Raw genomic sequence first — 19,008 nt, forward strand, 5'->3', positions numbered from 1 at the left:
ATCCCCCTTTTGCGAGCTCCTGACAAGCCAAAGTCAGCGGGGAAGCCAGATTCACTTAACGGCTGCAGTGCTTCGCTTAACAACGGCGGCCACATAAGGTCGTAGAATGGGGCAAAACTCACCGAACTGCTTTGCTTAACGATGGAAATTTTTGCTCGGTGGGTGGTTAGAAATGAAAATCTTGCTTTCCCCCATTGACTTCGCTTGTCCGAAGGCGCCGGGAAGGTTGCGAATCATTTGACCCTGGGATTCTCCAAGTCCCTTTCAACTCTGTTACTCTTTTGTTCCGTGCAGAAGCCTTGAGGAAAAGCGCCTCCGAGACGAGCTTGAAATCGAAGACATTTGCCAGCCATAAAGATTCCCGGAAAAAGAGCCAGACATGTCAAAATTTCTTGGGGTCCCCCGATGTCCAGCGAGGCTCATGCTCCACCACTCCAGACCCCGAAGATCAGCCCACCTTCTTCTTCTCCGACCAGGACCAAGAGGCCTTCTCCTCCAGGAAACTCGAGAGCTTGATGTTTCCTGACGGCTTCCAGCCGCTACGCAGCAGCCAGCCTGGTGCCAGCCTGCCTCTGGAGATGTCGCCCATCGTCAAGAACCCCTTCATGTCTCCCCTTTTGGCCCCGGATGAAATGTTGAAGGGACTCCCTCCGATCCATATCGTGGTGAGCACGCCGGGGCAGGGGCCGGGAAAGGGGGTGGGTTGGGAGGGGGTGGGAGTAGGGTTGGGTAGATGTGGAAGTTGGGGAGTGAGCGGGCTTGCACATAGCCTACCCCAGTGTTTCTCAACCTTGGTAGCTTGAAGATGGGTGGACTTCAACTCCCAGAAGAGGTTGTAGAAAAAATGCTTTTAAAAGCCTCTGACGATCCCAGCTGAGTTGCCTGATCGTCAGAGGCTTTTTTTTTTTCTTTTAAAAACATTTTTTCTACAACTTTTTCGGCCGAAGAGGTTGTAGAAAAAAGGCTTTTAAAAGCCTCTGACGATCCCAGCTGAGCCGCGCGATCATCAGAGGCTTTTTTTTTTTTTTACTTTTAAAAGCATTTTTTTCGGCCAAAGAGGTTGTAGAAAACATGCTTTTAAAAATTAAAAAAAAAAAGCCTCTGATGGTCGTGTGGCTCAGCTGGGCATGGTGGGGGGGGCAAGGATTTTTGCTACCGGTTCTCCGAACCACCCGCCACCATCGCTACCGGATCAGGCGATCCGGTCCGAACCGGGAGCATTTCACCCTGATTTACAGGCTCCGACCATTTCTTCTCCTTAGGCGTGTGCTCTGGATCCCATGTTGGACGACTCCGTGATGTTTGCCCAGAGGTTGCGGGCCCTCGGTCAGCCGGTCACTCTGCGAGTGGTGCAAGATTTGCCCCACGGCTTTCTCAGCCTGTCCCAGTTGTGCCGCGAAACCCGCCAGGCCTCGGCCGTCTGCACAGAGCTCATCCGGAGCATTCTGGTCCCTTCCGACGCTGCCCCACCACCGCCCCCGGCCGCCCTCCCGAAACATCGCAAACTGGAGCGAACTTCTCCAGCCGTGGCTGTGAATGCCGACCTCCCTCCCATCCAGGAGAACGGAGTCCTCCCTCAACACAAAGCGTCGCACAATCCAACGGCAGAAACCAGGACCGCTAACCCCAACGAGGAGGCTCAAACCACCAGCAAAACTCCAGAACCCCCTGGAACTGGGGGCCGTTCCTTGGACCAGCAAAACAAAGCCAAGAACATCAGCACGCCTCCGACTGCCGGTCCCATCTTAAACGCCGCTATCATTCCCGGCCAGGATTCTGGCTCTTCGAGTAGCACCTCGGGCAGAGGGGTGGGGGCCTGAGGGCCCCCCCCCTCCCATCCTATCCCCACCCTCAGACCTTGTGTCTCGACATGGTGTGCAATTCGCAGTGGTGCTTTCCCCCCCCTTCCCCTTCACACTTTGGATGGACTCCTCCAAAAACCCTCGAAGGGGAAATCGCTCTTGCTGCCTGACTCCGTGGCTAACCGAACCTGGGGCGACCGTTTGTCCCGACGTCTCCGTTCATCTCATCTCTCCGGAAGGATGCTTTTATAGACCTGTTTGGATTTTTTTAAAAAGGAAAAAAAAAAAAAAGCTGCGTAAAACTCTACAGCCGGTTTTTCTCTGTTTGTGTCGAATCCGAGCAGAATATTCTCGACGTCCCAGTTCACAACTCACCTTGGCCCTCACTTTTCCACTCCACACACACACACTTTTTGATCTCAGTATTAGGTAAAGATTTTTAGGGAGATGTACTTGGGGGTGGGACGGGTGTGTGTGTGTGTGTGTGTTTCTATCAAATCCTAAGAATCCATTCCTAGCCACCGGAAGCACAACCCTGGCCTTCCTCTTGGCACAGAGGGAGAGGATGATGGTGTTTGGTCCATGCGGGCCAGCCAATGAATTAACTCTTCAAACACTTTTGAGTCTTCCGCTCATTTGCACAAAAAGTATTCACAGTCACTGCCTTGCCTCATTGCGCCCCCCCCCAAAAAAACCAGGGTGTCAGCCATGTTTTGAGTGAAATACTTTGCCTTGCACTGAAAAAAATTTTTTTTCCGTTCTCACAATTCTCTTTTCTATCCACTTCACCGGGTTGCCTTGGGGGAACGCTGTTGTTATTATAAACCGAGGGGGGGGGAGGGAAGGTCTCGGGAACACGGGAACCTCTCCGAAAAGCTGCGGTTTTCGGCTTGCTTCTGGGACTAAGCAGGAGAACTTATTTTTGTAAATAAAAGCTGGTTTGATTTTGAGTGACGTTTCCTCTGTACTTGGAGGCTGAAACGGGGGTGGGGGGTGGGGTAGGGAGGGGAGTGTCGTGTGGAAGTAAATTCCAGGTAAGGTTGGAAAAAAAAAAACCCCGCAGCTGTAAAAACTTTGTATTTTCCTACGTAAACCAAGTTTCTCAAATTGCAGCCATAGCTCAGTGAAATCACATCCACTATCCTCTATCCTAGGCTTCTTCAGACAGCAAGCATGCATTTTGCTGCCTATTGATTTCACTGAGCTATGGCTGCAATTGACATCACGATCTCCGGAACGTTTAAAAGTTTAAAAGTTTTTATTTTAAAACTTGTGCTAACCTTTCGTCGGCCCTTACCGACTTCGTCAATGGGGATTTTATACTCTGACGAAGTCGGTAGGGGCCGACGAAAGGTTAGCACAAGTTTTAAAATAAAAACTTTTAAACTTTTAAACGTTCCGGAGATCGTGATGTCTATCGCCTCTTCTATATATGTGTGTGTGTGTGTGTCTTTGGTTATTCGGGTTTTCGTCCGCGTAAAATTGGAAGTGTCTTGGCGACGTTTCGACGAAGTCTCATGCGTCATCTTCAGGCTGGTGTTTTCGGCTTCGTGTCAGAAGCACGAAGCCGAAAACACCAGCCTGAAGATGACGCATGAGACTTCGTCGAAACGTCGCCAAGACACTTCCAATTTTACGCGGGAGAAAACCCGAATAACCAAAGACCTACATACAAACACCCGCGAAAACCTCAGAAAACATGTGGACTTTGTTTTTCCTTGAAGACGTTTTGCTTCTCATCCAAGAAGTTTCTTCAGTTCTGACTGGTGGAGAATAGATTTATGTTCCTTGCAGTCATCTGGCCATTAGCACCTTTCTCATGAGCTGTCAATATAGGAGAACAAACCCATCAGGACAAGATCCAGCAGCCCATCTGCATTTGAAAGACAAAAGGCCACTTTTTTGAAGACAGCAAAACTCACATTTTGGACACAGAGGGTTGCTGGTTTGAAAGAGGGATCAAAGAGGCCATTTATGTCAAAATTGAACAGCCCTGTCTCAACACAGGAGGAGGGAAATGACACCACTTATCTCCTGTTTACAACACAATCCTTTCACCAGTTCCAAGAAGGTTCCACACCCATTTCCACACCTATTCAAGGGACCCTGGGTGCACCGAGATAAGCCTCCAAGTAGCCTCAATATCTCTCTCAGAGAGTGCTAACGACCAGATGACTAAGAGGAATATAAATCCATCTTCTACCATTCAGTCAGAACTGAAGAAGCTTCTTAGACAAGAAGTAAAACGTCTTCAAGAAAAAGCAAAAATCCAGAGATTGGCACTTGGGAGAATTCCCAAGGCATCGTGTCTTTGCTAGTTGTGATGTAAACCCTGAATATCGTTCTCAGCCTAACCGTTAATCCAAACCCCAAGATTAATATAATCTTCGGTGAATCAGAATATGAATGCCAAGTTTGGTTAAAGAGAGAAAAATGCCTTAATTCCCATTTTCAATCTCACAGCATTTCTTTCTGCTTTTTGACGCTCTCTGCATGCAAAGTCTGCCTTCAGAGCAGGGGTGAAATCTGAAATTTTTCCCTACCGGTTCGGTGGGCGGGGCTTGGTGGGCGGGGCAGGGGAAGGATACTGCAAAATCTCCATTCCCTCCCCACTCCTTGGGGAAGGATGCTGCAAAATCTCCATTTCCACCCCACTCTGGGGCCAGCCAGAGGTGGCATTTGCCTGTTCTCTGAAACTACTCAAAATTTCCGCTACCGGTTCTCCAGAACCTGCTGGATTTCGCCCCTGCTTCATAGGTTTTGTAGAACCACAGAAATACAGTCACAATCTTATTAGTGGCTGGTTTTGGATATAGAAGGATTTTTCCCCCGCAAACAATTTCAATTCAGGATATCGGGTGGGGAGAGAGGAAGGAAGGAGTCAAGATAACACTATCTTCTGTGGGGGTGCGGTCTGACAAAATTGGCCGCTATCTTGAATTTTATGACCCCCAAGAACATTTGCAGGATACGCAGGGTGATTCTCTTGCGAACATCTGATCTATCAGCTGTTTGTAACCTTGTCTGAGGACAAGGCCGGCCCGAGAACTTTTCCTGCACCTCCAAGTCAGGAAACGGCACGAGAATTGCGGTTTTGTGCCAAATGAGGAAGGATGTGTAAAGGAGGAAGCAAGCGTCCCGCTATCTTGTAATTTCAGGCCGGTTTTCATTTCTCAATTCAACTTGCCTCACTGAGCTGTGGTGGGAAGGAAAAATTAGGGGAACAGATCCGCCAGGCTGGGCTATCAACATAACAATTTTAAATTGGGTTTTAAATTCCTGGGGTTTTAAATTGAGCCGAATTCATTTAATAATTTTAAACTATTTTAACTGATGTTGTCTTGTGTTTTTAATAGGCTGTACACCGCCCTGAGTCCTTCGGGAGAAGGGCGGTATAGAAATAAAATTATTCTATTCTATCAGTAGTGGGTTGCAAATCCCATCGCTACTGGTTCACTCGTGGCCGTGTATGCATGACTTCATACAAGATGCTTCCGTGCATGCACAGAACCGGGCAGGTGGGCACAGCCTCCCACTGCCACCACCGGTTCACTGGATCCCACCACTGGAACAGATCCAGTGTCTTGATCTAGTGGTGGGTCAGAACATCAGAAGATGCAAGGGATGGAAACTAATCAAGGAGAGAAGCAACCTGGAACTAAGGAAAAAATTCCTGACAGAACAATTAATCGGTGGAATTGGTTGGCCTCCAGAAATTGTGGGTGCTCCTCACTGGAGGTTTTTAAGAACAGACTGAACAAGCTCTTGTTTTGAAATGGTCTAGTAGAGGCTCTCCTGCCTGAGCAGGGGGTTGGACTAGAAGACCTCCAAGGTCCCTTCCAACTCTCTTATTCTGTTATCAAACCGATCATATGAATATTACCATCCTGAAGAACTTACTTAAGGATTTAGGATTCTGTTTTCTTTCTCAGTTGCACTCCATGGATTGCTCCGTTATTTAACTTTGTAGGTCTCTCAAGTACATTATCCCCAAGCTGGTGCCCTGCTTGGACTGCAACCGCAATCCTGCCAGCTGGGGAGATGGGAGTTGTAGTCCAACCCTCTGAAGGCACCAATTTGGGGTACATTGCAAATAGAGAAACAGGAGCAACTGGAGGGGAGAGTTCAGCTTCCTATGGGGCGACCGAAGAACTGAGTAGATGCATTGGACTGGAACTCCCCTCCCACTTGCCAGCTGGGAAGATGGGAGTTGTAATCCAACCCTCTGGTCCCCAACCTTGGCAACTTTTAAGACTTGTGGACTTCAACTCCCAACTGGCTGAGGAATTCTGGGAGTTGAAGTCCACAAGTCTTAAACGTTGCCAAGGTTGGAGACCCCTACTCCAGAGGGTTGGATTACAACTCCCATCTTCCCAGCTGGCAAGTGGGAGGGGAGTTCCAGTCCAATTCATCTACTCAGTCCTTCGGTCGTCCCATAGGAAGCTGAACTCTCCCCTCCAGTTGTTCCTGTTTCTCTATTTGCAAGGTACATACCCCAAATTGGTGCCTTCAGAGAGTTGGACTACAACTCCCATCTCCACAGCTGGCAGGATTGGAGTTGCAATCCAATGCAACTACAGGGCACCAGTTTGGGGATAATGCACTTGAGAGACCTACAAAGTTCAGAAGGACTGAGTAGATGCATTATACTGTAACTCCCCTCTCACCCTGACAGCCTGGGAGATGGGAGTTGTAGTCCAACCCTCTGGAGGCAACCAACTTGTGGGGTGGGGTGTGGGGGGGAGGTTGCACCAGAGAGACAGGAACGACTGGAGAGGGGGGGGGGACAGCTATGCTTCCAATGGGGCGTCAGAAGAACTGAGCCTTGGGACTCTTTCCCGCGGAGTGATACCAGCGCTTTGCATGACCCTTCACTCCCCCACCCGCTCTCGGAGGTCCCCCTTGTGCTGCGCCCCGGAGGCGGGTGGCGACGCGGAGCAATCCCTGCCCTTGCCCGCCTGGGAGGAAAAAGTCCCGGACCCTTTGAGAGGCGGATTCCAAGATGGCGGCGCAGCTGAGGTGCTGCGAGCAGGCCTAAGGGAGCCGATGCGAAGCGGCCGTCTTGGAGGGCTTCAAACCCGAAGGCGGCCCTTGGAAAGAGGCAATTAGGTGGCCGAGGCGGCGGCGAGGTGAGTGGCTCCACAAGCGCGACGTACGTCCTGTTATAAAGAGCCAGCACCCCTTAGGCGGCGAGCGTAAATGCCGTCTCTGAATAGGCGTTTCAGGAACGAGCAGGTGCGCAAATAGCGTACCGCGACGGGCAAAGGCGCCTCCAGGGGTCGCTCTACGAACAGCTTTGGAATGCAAAAGGAGCCCCCCCCCACCCCGGCGCGCGCCAACAGCGTAACGGACGACGGCCGGCCCGCAGGTTGCGTACGGGAGCGGGGACCGCAGCGCAAGGAGACGCGCGCTCGTTGCTCCGACTGCGTAGGACGCTTTCGGGAATAGTAGTAAAGAGGGCACGTGGGGGACGAAATCAAAATAATTTGCTGCTTCCAAGCGAGGTTTTTATTTTGCAAAATAAAAAAAAGGAAAAGGCCGGGTGTCAAGTAATCCAAGCCTTCCCTATCCATTTAGGCAAACTCTTCACGATTATTAACGTTTTTGAAATTCTTTTATTTTTCCATCCTATTAGATTTAGTTGTGAAATGAATTCGAAATGAGGATTCAACCGTAAACAAGGACCAGATTTGGCGGTTTTGTACCCATATCAACCAGGTTTGGCTAAAATGACCAAGACAAGTTCTGTAAAGTTGAGTTTCTCAGTCTATCTGAACTTGCAAAAAAAAATGACTTTAAACCCTTGCTTTTGTGGAATAGTTATGGGGAAGGTGTTCATACACAAAAGTTCAAAATCAATCACGTTTATTTTATTTATTTTATATCCCACCTTTATTCTTCTTTATAAACAACCGAAGGCAGCGAACGTATCTAATACTCCTTTTTCCCCCCTCCTATTTTACCCCAGTACGACAATCCTGTGAGGTAGGCTGGGCTGAGAGAGAATGACTCCCCAAAGGTCATCCAGTTTTTTTCACATCTAAAACAGGACTAGAACTCGCCGTCTCCTGGTGATCGGTCCGAAGTCACCCAGCTGGTTTTCATGAGTAAGGCTGGACTAGAATTCACCGCCATCCAGTTTCTTTGTCTGGTGCCTTAATTGATCCTCAAAGGACAATTTATTGGATACATCATATTGTCACAACTGGTGAAAACCGACTCTGAAAGTTCCCGCGGCTTTTCACCTCATTAAAAAGTAAAAGTTTCCCCTTTCCCCCCAAGTCATAAATCACGCTGTCCAATCCAGGTGCTGGCTGGTTGCTTGGTTACTTCGCTCCTCCTCTGGCCAGCCACCTGTGAGAACGTCCTTGGTTCCCACAGGAAAGCATTTTTTGTTTTGGCTACAAAACCCCATCTAACTATTTCCCCCTCCCCCTCCCTGTCCCTTCTGCTTCATGGCAACCCTGAAGCTTCCAAGATGGCCACAGCCAAGTTCACTTCAGGGTTGACATCTTCCTTCTCCTTCGTCTTGTCTCTTCCAGGCATATCATAATGGCCCCAGCCTGCGAGCAGCTGCAGTTCCGCTTTCCCGGTTACGGCGATGGCGTTCTGCACCGCATGGACCAGCTGCGGGAACAGCGCCGCTTCTGCGATGTGACGGTGCAGGTGAACGACCTGCGGGTTCCCGGCCACCGCGTGGTTTTCGCGGCCTGCTCCCCTTTCCTGCGTGACCAGTTCCTGCTCAACGATTCCCAAGAGGTGACGGTCTCCCTCTTCCAGAGCCCGGAGATCGGGCGCCAGCTTCTGCTGTCCTGCTACACAGGGTGCCTGGACGTGCCCATCAAGGAACTGGTCAACTACTTGACGGCGGCGTCCTTCTTGCAGATGGGCCACGTGGTAGAACGCTGCGCTCAGGCCGTCTCCCACTACCTAGTCCCGAAGGCGGACGCCCTGCTGCAGGAGAAGCAGGAGGAGGAGAGCAGTGAACAGCAAGACGGAGAGGAGGAGGAGGAGGAAGAGAGGGAGAAGCAGCCCTCTTCCACCCCGGGCAAAGGAGACTGTGAAGAAAACAAGATGGCGGCTGTGGAGTTCACCCCCCGCAGCTCCCACGGCTCCGCCTCTCCCGCCATTTCCCTCTCCCTCATCAACTCCGCCGTGGAGATCACCCGCAGCTACCTGCAGGGTTGCTACGACGACGAGATGGGCGGCAAAGGGCTCCCTTTCCCTTCCACGACGTCCTCGCCTTCTTCTCAGTGGAGGAACTACCCCTTGCACCGTCATCGCCACGGCCCGGCTATCAATTACCGGGAGTGGAGGACGGGCAGCGGGGTGGCCTCGTGGAAGGTCCCGGGTTTGGAGCGGCCTTACCGCTGCCCCCGTTGCAGCCGGGTGTTCCAGCAGCTGGGCCACTTGGTCAGCCACGTGCAAGAGCACAAGCTTTTCCTGTGCCTTCGCTGCGGCAAGGTCTTCTCGCAGAAGAGCAACCTGACGCGGCACATCCGGGTTCACACGGGCTTCAAGCCCTTCCAGTGCCCCATCTGCCGCAAGTGCTTCACCCAGAACGCCACCTTGCAGGACCACCTCAACCTCCACAGCGGCATCAAGCCCCACAAGTGCAACTACTGCGAGATGCACTTCACGCACAAGCCGGGCCTGCGGCGCCACCTGAAGGAACTGCACGGGAAAAGCACCGTCCAGAACAGCCACGAGGAGATCGAGGAAGTCACCATCGATTTCGACGTGCGGGGAGGACAGGAGGGCAGCTACAGCCTGAACGGCAGGTTCTTCTGTGAGCCGAAGGGGGCTCTCCCGGCCCCAAAGTCCTCTCTATGAGAAACGGCAAGAGGATCCTCCCTCCTAGGAGACATGTAGTAGTAGTTGTCGGGGAAGGCCGCCGGCCCAACCATTTGTCGAGTAGTGAGGCAATGACCTGGAATAGTGAGATGTCAGAAATAGGGATGGAGCTGCTGTGTCTTCTCTGTAGAAATTGCCCGGCTACTGGATGCTGCCAGCAGGTGGCTGCGTAGGCCGCTGTCGGACGTGTTTGGTTTTCCACCTTGGAGGTGAGATGAAGCGACTCGCCAGGGACTCCGGGGTGCCTCTGTGCCCCCACATCTCGAAAGGGCAGCCGTGCAGAACCGCGCTGCTCCTCTTCTATACCTCCCGTTTCAGAACGGCAGACTTTGTGAAGGAGAAGTTGGCGGTGGGCTCACGGCTACCGAGCGTCCTCTTGGATTTTCCTACCTCAAGCACTTGAAGGTCTCACGTCAGTCTTAACTTCAGAAGAACTGAAGGACACGCGCGCGAGAGGCGGCGTTCAAGAAGGGGCGGGCCCGTTGGTGAACTAACGTCTGTGCGTCAACAGTGTGGCGTAGGGTGCAAACAAGGGCTCGGGATTGTGGGAGCGCTCGTCTCTCCTTAATAAAAGGATGCAACTCGTCACCACAGTTAAAACAAAAGTTCAAAATAGCCAGTGTGATGCTGATTAATTACCGATTTATTTGAAGGTGGAATTATAGGGGAGAGAAGGCGTGATAGGCAGCTGCGTGTTTAATCCCAACCCAAAGAAAGATAGGGTGTGTGTGTGTGTGTGTGTGTGTGTGTGTGTGTGTGTGTGTGTTTATAACACAATTCAGTGAAAGACGGGAAGCGTGTGTGTGTGTCTGTTTAATCCCAACCCATTGAAATGCAGGTAGTCCTCGATTTACAATAGGCTGTTTTTGCCCTCCCCAGACTCCTAGAAAGGCTCTGGAGGCTGGGGAGAAAGAAAAAAAATGGCCTTCCCCACCACCCCCCAAGGTCCTCCGGAGGCAGGAAACAGCCTATTTCCCTACTTCTGGTGGGCCCAGAAGGCCCGAAAATCGGAGCTGAGCTCACATGCCCACCAATATGGTTACGCGTGGCACGTGTGCCATAGGTTCACCATAACGGGCATAGAGCCTGGGTTTCCCGTGATTTCCGCTACAGATATTGGGCGAACCGGTCCAAACCCGCTGAATACCACCTCTGGACTGAAGTTACAACAACACTGAAAAAAGTGACATCATTTTTTCACACTTCTGACCGTTGCACCTTCCCCATAGTCATGGGATCAAAATTCGGATGCTTGGCAACTGACTTATATTTATGACAGTCGCAGTGTCCTGGGGTCACATGATCCCCTTTGGCAACCTTCTGACAAGCCAAGTCAGTGGGGGAAGCCAGATTCACTTCACAACCGTCTTACTAACTTAACAACTTGCAGCGATTCACTTAACAAGAAGTGGCAAGGAAGGTCATAAAAGGGGGGCAAAAGTCAGTTAACAACTGTCTTGCTTAACAACATAAATTTGGGGGCTCAATCGGGGTCACAAGGATTATCCGTATCACCTTTTTGAAGGAAAATTTATAAAAATCTAACCAGCGGTACCTGTTCTTTCTCCCCGCCCCCCATGTTCCCTTGACATGAAGGCAAGGGCCTCCTATCCAGTTCTTCTGCTGTTATTCCCAGAGAACTCTGCTCATGCACAGGGGAAACATACAGAACACAGATTTCCAGCAGAAAACCAGGGAAAGCTCAACCTAGCTAGGAGCAGCTGGGTGGAGACAGGAATCCATCTGTCAAGAAAGGTTTGCCGAGGAGAAAGCTTTGCCCTGTCATTTTTCATCACCTCTGCAGGCTGATGAATGGCGATGATGGAACTCTGCTCATTAGAGATCAGATTATAAATCAGAAAGCGACGACAAGATGATGTCAAAAGTATTGTCAAAAGGCTTTATCTAAATAACAATCTAATGACATGCAGGCGCGTGCTCTTGAAATCAGATTGGCTTCATCATAACGGCAGGTAGTTTTGTGTTGAGGTTATAAAAATCTGTACTAATCTCTCTAAAAAGGTCTCCAACCTTGGCAACTTTAAAACTGGAGGACTTCAACTCCCAGAATTCCCCAGTCAGCAGGCTGGGGAATTCTGGGAGTTGAAGTCCTCCAGACTTAAAGTTGCCTAGATTGGAGACCCCTGCTCTAGAATGGGTGGGAAACTATGGCCCCTTTATGACTTGTGGACTTCAACTCCCAGAATTCCTCGGCTGGCTCAGGAATTCTGGGAGTTGAAGTTCACAAGTCATACAGGACAATAGCTCCCCCCAGTTCTGCTCTAGTAGTAGTCCCAGAGGTGTTTGTTTTTTTTCTTGAAGAAGTCTCGCTTCTCCTTCAAGAAGCTTCTTCAGTTTTGATTGAACGGTGGGGAACGGAAGGATTTAGACTTAGAAATTTATAGGATTGATGTTTGCATTATATAATAAGGATCTATATCAGTAATGGCTAACCTTTTTGCCATCGTGTGCCAGGAGGGGCGCGGGGCAGGTTTGCGTGCGTGTGTGCCCACACCCATAATTCTATGCACCCCGCCCTGCGCATGTGCGCGCAACCCCCCTTTCCCGGGCTCTAGAGGTTGGGGACAGCAAAAAATGTCACTTCCTATCCAACCAGGAGTTGGAAAATGGGCCATTTCAGGCCTCCGGAGGGCCTCTGAGGGGGTGAGGAAGGCTGTTTTTTCCCTCCCCAGATGCATAGAGAGGATCTGGAGCCAGGTGAGAAAAAAAAAATGGGCCTTCCCACCCCCCCCAGGCCCTTTGGAGACAGGAAAAAGCCTGTTTCCCTATTTCTGGTGGGCCCAGAAGGCCCAAAAATCAGCTGACTGGTGCATGCATGCGTGCCATAGGTTCGCCATCACGGATCTTTATATTAAAAAATCAGCTGACTGGTGCATGCATGCGTGCCATAGGTTCGCCATCATGGATCTTTATATTATATCACTGAGAACCGAAGAGGTTTCTTGGATGAGAAGTGAAATGTCTTCATGGAAAAACATGAAGTCCAGTTGCCTTTTGAAAAAGCCCCTTTGGGCCTGGATCAGAGGTGGGATTCAGCCGGTTCGGATCGGTTCAGGTGAACCGAACCTATCTGAACCCACCCCATCTCTATTCCATCCTACTTAGGCACATTTCTGAGGCCCGGAGAATGCACGGAAGGCAGGCGTGCGTGTGAATCGGGCACGCTCATGAAGTGAACCGGTAGTAAAAAAATGTGAAACCCATCGCTGGCCCGGATGACTGAGAATATTCTAGAAATAAAGGATACAGGCATGCAGCTGATTTGATTGGAAACAATCCCTCTGTTTTGAGGGAATATATTTTCCAGGACAATTTTCCTTGTAAATCCTTCCCTGTTCTTGAATTGGTGGCGGGACCTTGCTAAGATTCAGCAGTACAATATTTAAAAGTCTTAAAACGAGGCAAGGAGGTGTAATTCTTCAGGGGACAAACTGAATGCAGCCTCAGCTACTTTTAAATTCCCCCCCGATTTGCTATTTTTTTTAAAAAAGTCAAGAATTTCCTGTTATAGAATAAAATGGGAACCGAAGCAAACCTCGCCCTTTTTTACTCGGCTTGCAAAACACAGCACCTGAAAATTAGTAAAATTCAGTATTTTCTCCCCGTCAAGCTGTTTAGTTCTAGGTCACCCCATTTTCATACGACTGCAAACTTGAAATTATTTTCCCCAGTGGCTTTTGGGTATTCAAACTGCTTTCCTGCAGGGAAAAAATAAACTTGTTCGGCTGAGCTATGAAATGTGCTGACAGTCTAGTTTTTATGGAACTATTGGTTACGACAACAAAAAATATTTAATCTTTATTTATTTATTTACTTCCCCCACCTCCATTCTCAGAAACGCTTCGTTGGTTTTCTCGCTTTTAAAACCTGTTCGGAGGTTGGGTTGCTACTTGTAGTTCACGTACCACAACGACATCAAAGAGGCGAGGGGGAAAAAAAAATAAAATTATTACAACTTTTGTGGGGGTAATAATTTGTAATCTGAACACAAAATCTGGGACAGCAATCCTAGGAGTGCCAAGAAAATAACATTTTGTACTAGAAACTCTCAAACTCTCTCCACAGGCTCTGGAGGCCGGAAACAGGCCCAGCCTTCCCGAACGTCTGGTGGGCCCATTTTTCACCCTCCCCAAGCCTCCACGAGCGTCCTGCACTTAGCTGCATCCAAAACGGTCCTTGTGGGGACTCCTGGGAGGGGAAGGGCAGGGCCAGCCAGGAGTGGGATTTGGGAATTCTCCAAACTACACAGAATCTTAGCTAGAGGTTCCCCCGAACCCCCAGCAGCCGAACATCTCCAACACCCCTTCCTCCTCCTATCTTCCCCACAACAACAACAACCCTGTGAGGTTGGTTGGGATGACCCAACATCACCCAGCTGGCTTTCGTGGCTAAGGACGGGACTTGAACTCACCGTCTCCTGCTTTTTACCTTGGTGCCTTAACCACTAGGCCAAACTGGCTGTCTATCCACAGTATTTTGGATGGTGGTGGTGATGACGGACTTTTTCTAGCCACGAGTTCAAAATGTTTTGTATCCCAGGACAAAGAAGTTTACAACTGGTGGTTCTGCACCTCTGAGTAATTTCCGGATTGCTCTGTGCTGTTAGTCCAAATAGGTTTCCTAATTTGTGTAGAGTGCACCACAACTAGAGTTTAATCAAGCAAAGCATTCCAGGCAAATGGGTGACACTAATTTTGGGGCAGCTTGGCCTCCATTTATTTCTGCATGTCATATGTTGTTGTTGTTCTTTAAATCAGCAGAGAGAATCCCTGGTTTTGATACCCATCGGTGGCCTTATTAAAATGAGCATCATCCTCAGTTATGCTGATCCTGCGAAGTTGTAGGGCTGGCTGTGATGCCCATGTGTTTTGGGCCATCCTTCCCCAGAGGCTGCTTGGTTGTCTATGCCAGTCCTGATGTTGGCAGAGAGAGAGAGAGAAGCTTAGGAAGTTTATTTTCCATGACCCCAGAGGTCGGGACAAGAAGCAAAATGGGTGGAAGCTTATCTGAGGGACTTGGAAATACGGAGGAATTTTCTGAGAATGAGAACAGTTAACTGTTGTGGGTGCGCCATCACTGGAGGTCTTCAAGAAAAGATTGCACAATCATTTGTCTGGGATGATATAAGGACTCCTACACCTTGGGCAGGGGGTTGGACTAGAAGACCTCCGAGGTCCCTTCCTGCCCTATGATTCTAGTAATCTTCCCCCTATTTCATCCTGGCCTGCTTAGCTTGTAGAACGGGGTGGGGTGGGGGGTATCTCCAGACTTGCAACTTTTAAGACTTGTGGACTTCAATCACCCAGAATTCCTCAGACAGCCATGAGGAATTCTGGGAGTTGAAGCCCACAAGTCTTAAAAGTTGCCAAGTTCGGAGACCCTTGCATTAAGCCATGTTTGTGTAGACCGTATCTCGGTGTTTCTAAGGGCTGCAGCTTTATCACTTTCAATGAGAGCACATTCAGCTTCTAGTCAGTCGGCCACTGTAGCAGTTATTAAGATACTAAATCTTAAATTCTGCCTTTCAACCATCCTTCCTCACCTTTTGAAGAAGTCAGATATTGGAAGAAGTGTTTTTACAGTGTAGCTAGTCCTTTGCACATCTTTGAACTTGTATCCTCTACTTGGGACAGCTTACCTCCTGCAACGGTAACTAACAACGTCTGCCTATCCCAAGTCCTTGCGAAGGACTCAAGAGGTAGATAAAAACGCCAAATCCAGATTAAACATCTGGCTGACCACGCAAGGAACTGTAATAATAATAATAACAACAACAACAACACTTGAAAAACATTGAAGGAAAGTGTGGTAACAACTTGACATAGCATGGCTTAAGAGAGGAACCATCAAAGAAACGGAAGGTTTAATACTGGCTGCTCAAGAACAAGCACTACAAACTAATGCCATGAAAGCGAAGATACAAAAATCCACCAACAATCCAAACTGCTGACTTTGCAATGTCAAAGTTGAAACTGTTTCACACTTAATATGTGAGTGCAGCAAAATCACACAAACTGATTACAAAGCTAGACACGACCGAATTGCTAAATTAATCCACTGGTCATTAATTAAAAAATATGACTTACCTGTATCCAAAAAGTCATGGGAACATAAAATGGAAAAAGTTATAGAAAAGGAGAAGGTGAAGATCTTGTGGGACTTTCGAATACAGACGGATCGTCATTTGGAACACAACACGCCAGTTGTTGAAAACTGAAACGTACAATTTATTGACATTGCTGTACCAGGAGATGCCAGAGTTGAAGAAAAAGAACTGGAAAAAAAATCACGAAGTATTGCGACCTGGCCACAAACTACGCGATTATGGATGAAACAGTGATACCCACTGTCATTGGGGCACTTGGTACCATGTCCAAGAATTTTATAAGATACATCAACAAATTGCAGCTTCCTGCAATAACACCAGCAGAACTGCAAAAAACTGTGCTACTTGGAACATCATACATCTTAAGAAGATACTTGGTCGATATCTAGGACGCTGGAAGCAACCCGTATCAACCATTAGCACCAGTCAATGATATTTGTGATACATCTTTAAGTGTTCAGTTGACTGAGTTTCATGTTTAATGAGTAAAAGAGATAATACTGTTACATTTATATGCTGCCCAATTTGGGGTGAATCTTTTAGGATTATGCTCTGTGTCATGGATCTGCAGCAGGAAGCTCTCTTTTAGAAAAGAGAAGTCACAGCCCAACTAAGGAAAACTACTACAGGATAGTCCTTGACTTACAACAGTTGGTTTAGTGACCATTCGAAGTTACAACGGCCCTGAAAAAACTGACTTATGACTGTTTTTCACAGTTACGACCTTTGCAGCATGCCCATGATCATGTGGTTTACATCTGTATGCTTGACAGCTCACTCACACTTATGACGGTTGCAGTGTTCCAGGGTCACGTGATATCCTTTTGCGACCTTCTGACAAACGAAGTCAATGGGGGAAAGCCAGATTCACTTAACAACTGTGTTACCCACTTAACAACTGCAGTGATTCACTTAATAACTGTGGAAAGGAAGGTCATAAAATGGGACTAAACTCACTTAACAAACATTTCATTGATGAACGTATTTTTTTTCTTTTATATACACTGAGAGTGTATGCACCAAGACAAATTCCTTGTGTGTCCAATCACACTTGGCCAGTAAAGAATTCTATTCTATTCTATTCTATTCTATTCCTATTCTATTTCCCATAGGAACAGACATTGTGGTCGTAACTCAAGGACTATCTGTATTCTGGATTAAAAAGAGCCCATTTGAACAGTAAACAGTTCAATGTTTCGAAGATCAATACAGAAGTGGGATCAATTTATAACTAATACATTTCTTGATTTAAAAAAAAACCCAAAGTTTATAGGCCCTACTTTAAAACAATGGCTTTAACCTCCCTGCTTGAATTCATTTTATTGCTCAGTATACAGAATATGCACTAGCATAGTTTGGTTATTAACAGCATTCCTGCATTTTTTTTAAAGCTAAGAGTAAATTGGTCAGCTTTTTAATCAACGTGTGTGGGTGTATAGGTTTTATACACGGGTATGACACACATCTCACAAATCCTGGGTGTGCAGAGCACAGTCTTCCTCGATTCCCTTTTGACAAGTAAACAAATTGGCTATCTGAAATTTGCTAAGCCACAAACGAACCAGAGACAATACCGAGTGAGTTGTGTAAATACAGTTGCTGTCATTTCACTGACCTGTTAAGCACGTTGTGTAGGCTACAGCCTGAGGATAAAGCTACAGCTGGCTGATGTTTCCTGCCACACAAGCGCATGTAATTATTTGTTATACAATCTGTTTTACATCCACGCATCTCTTGGCTGTCAAATGATTTGAATCTCTCTGTTCGCGCAGTTCAGCTATCAATTAATAAAGCCCATTAGAGACCCAAAGGTGCCTTTTTTTTCAAGGGGCAACCGGACTTCCTTTGTCCTTGAAGAAGTTTCACTACTCATCCAGGAAGCTTCTTCGGTTCTGAGAGGCTTCAGAGAGTCAGTTTCACTCAGAACCGAAGAAGCTCCTTGGATGAGAAGCGAAACGTCTTTAAGGACAAACAAGCAAAGTCCAGTTGCCGCTTGCAAAAAGCACATTTTGGGACAACCATGGACCTGGATGATTGAGAATCTCCAAGAGCTAATTAGAGACCCTAATTCCAAGAGCTAAATCTTGATCTTTCAAGCTGTGGGATGCTATTATAACTATTTGTCCCGAATGGTGTTAGATCAACTGTTCAAGCAAGGGTTGGACTAGAAGACCTCTAAGGTCCCTTCCATCCCTGTTATTCCATTCCACGTTGGAATGGAATAAGCTGGCTGAGAAGTCACAACCTGCAGGCAAGTCGTTTTGTGGTCAGTGAGAAAAGGATGGGAACGGGCTCCTTCCGCTGACCCTGGCAAGCCAAGGACAGAGCATGATCTAAATTGACATCCGGATATGGCCACCGAGCCGCTTCCTCTGAGCTACCCTCCTTTGGGCCAGCTTAATTGCAAGACTGGTTCTCGTGTGCTGAAAATAATTAATGAAATGAGAATTTAGGTGTGGGCTGTTCCATTTTAATTCGGTGGCATGGTGCTGTGTCAGCATCCTAATTTTAATAAGTAAATCATGCAAAATAAGACACCGGCGTCCTTGGGCTGCACTCTGCCTAAGCAGGATGGAGGAGACTTTAATGTTACTCCAACCCACACACTCACACTTACAACACACACCAGAATCTAGTAGACAGGGGAATAAAAGCTCACTTTGGGGTATTTTGTTTTTAACTGCAGGCAACAAACTCTGTAGGTGGTTCTCCACTTACAACAGTTCAAAGTTACAACAGTCTTGAAAAAAGCGACTTACGACAGTTATTCACACTTATGACGGTGGCAGCATGCCCATGATCGCATGACGATCAAAATACAACTGGATTGTATTTATGATGGTTGAAGTCCTGGGTTGCGTGTCGCATGATCCCCTTTTGCGACATTCTGACAAGCACAGTCAATGGGGAAGCCAGATTCGCTTAACAACCGTGTTTCTAATTTAAGGATTGCAGCGATCCACTTAACAACTGTGGCAAGGAAGGTCTTAAAATGGGGCAAAATTCACTTAGCAGCTGTCTCACTTGGCAACGGAAATGTTGGGCTCAATTGTGGCCATAAGTCAAGGACTGGCTGCATTTGGTGGAGGAAACAACACATCTGTCCAGAAATCCAGCAGTTGCTTTCTTATTGTATTGTTTCTCAACTTCGGTAGCTTTAAGTTGGGTGGACTTCAATTCCCAGAATTCCCCAGCCAGCTTGGGGAATTCTGGGAGTTGAAGTCC

General features: G+C 48.0%; 2 protein-coding genes and 1 long non-coding RNA gene across 21 annotated transcripts in view; all 3 read left to right on the plus strand.

Annotated features, from left to right (window-relative positions):
* LIPE (lipase E, hormone sensitive type) overlaps nucleotides 1–2,109 on the plus strand; it is a 29,477-nt gene extending 27,368 nt beyond the window's left edge. For all 19 annotated transcript variants that reach the window (XM_087876828.1, XM_087876817.1, XM_060693843.2 and 16 more), the window contains 2 exons: nucleotides 295–665; nucleotides 1,263–2,109. In XM_087876828.1, the coding sequence (XP_087732954.1) occupies nucleotides 295–665; nucleotides 1,263–1,820 (929 nt within the window). In that variant the 3' untranslated portion in view covers nucleotides 1,821–2,109. The remainder of the gene's footprint in view (nucleotides 1–294; nucleotides 666–1,262) is intronic.
* Nucleotides 2,110–6,477: 4,368 nt separating this feature from the next.
* On the plus strand, nucleotides 6,478–10,261 carry LOC117677671 (zinc finger and BTB domain-containing protein 26-like). The gene is made up of 2 exons (XM_034438019.3): nucleotides 6,478–6,931; nucleotides 8,345–10,261. Exon 2 carries the CDS (start codon nucleotides 8,355–8,357, stop codon nucleotides 9,633–9,635), a length of 1,281 nt encoding a protein of 426 aa, XP_034293910.2. The 5' UTR covers nucleotides 6,478–6,931; nucleotides 8,345–8,354; the 3' UTR covers nucleotides 9,636–10,261.
* Nucleotides 10,262–11,891: 1,630 nt separating this feature from the next.
* On the plus strand, nucleotides 11,892–13,415 carry LOC148112350 (uncharacterized). The gene is made up of 2 exons (XR_015729526.1): nucleotides 11,892–12,505; nucleotides 12,569–13,415. It is a non-coding gene; the product is annotated as an uncharacterized LOC148112350 (long non-coding RNA).
* The last annotated feature ends 5,593 nt before the right edge of the window (nucleotides 13,416–19,008 follow it).

The sequence above is a fragment of the Pantherophis guttatus genome, chromosome 10 (assembly GCF_059756535.1).
Source record: "Pantherophis guttatus breed Tessera chromosome 10, ASM5975653v1, whole genome shotgun sequence".
NCBI classification, from domain to species: domain Eukaryota; kingdom Metazoa; phylum Chordata; class Lepidosauria; order Squamata; family Colubridae; genus Pantherophis; species Pantherophis guttatus.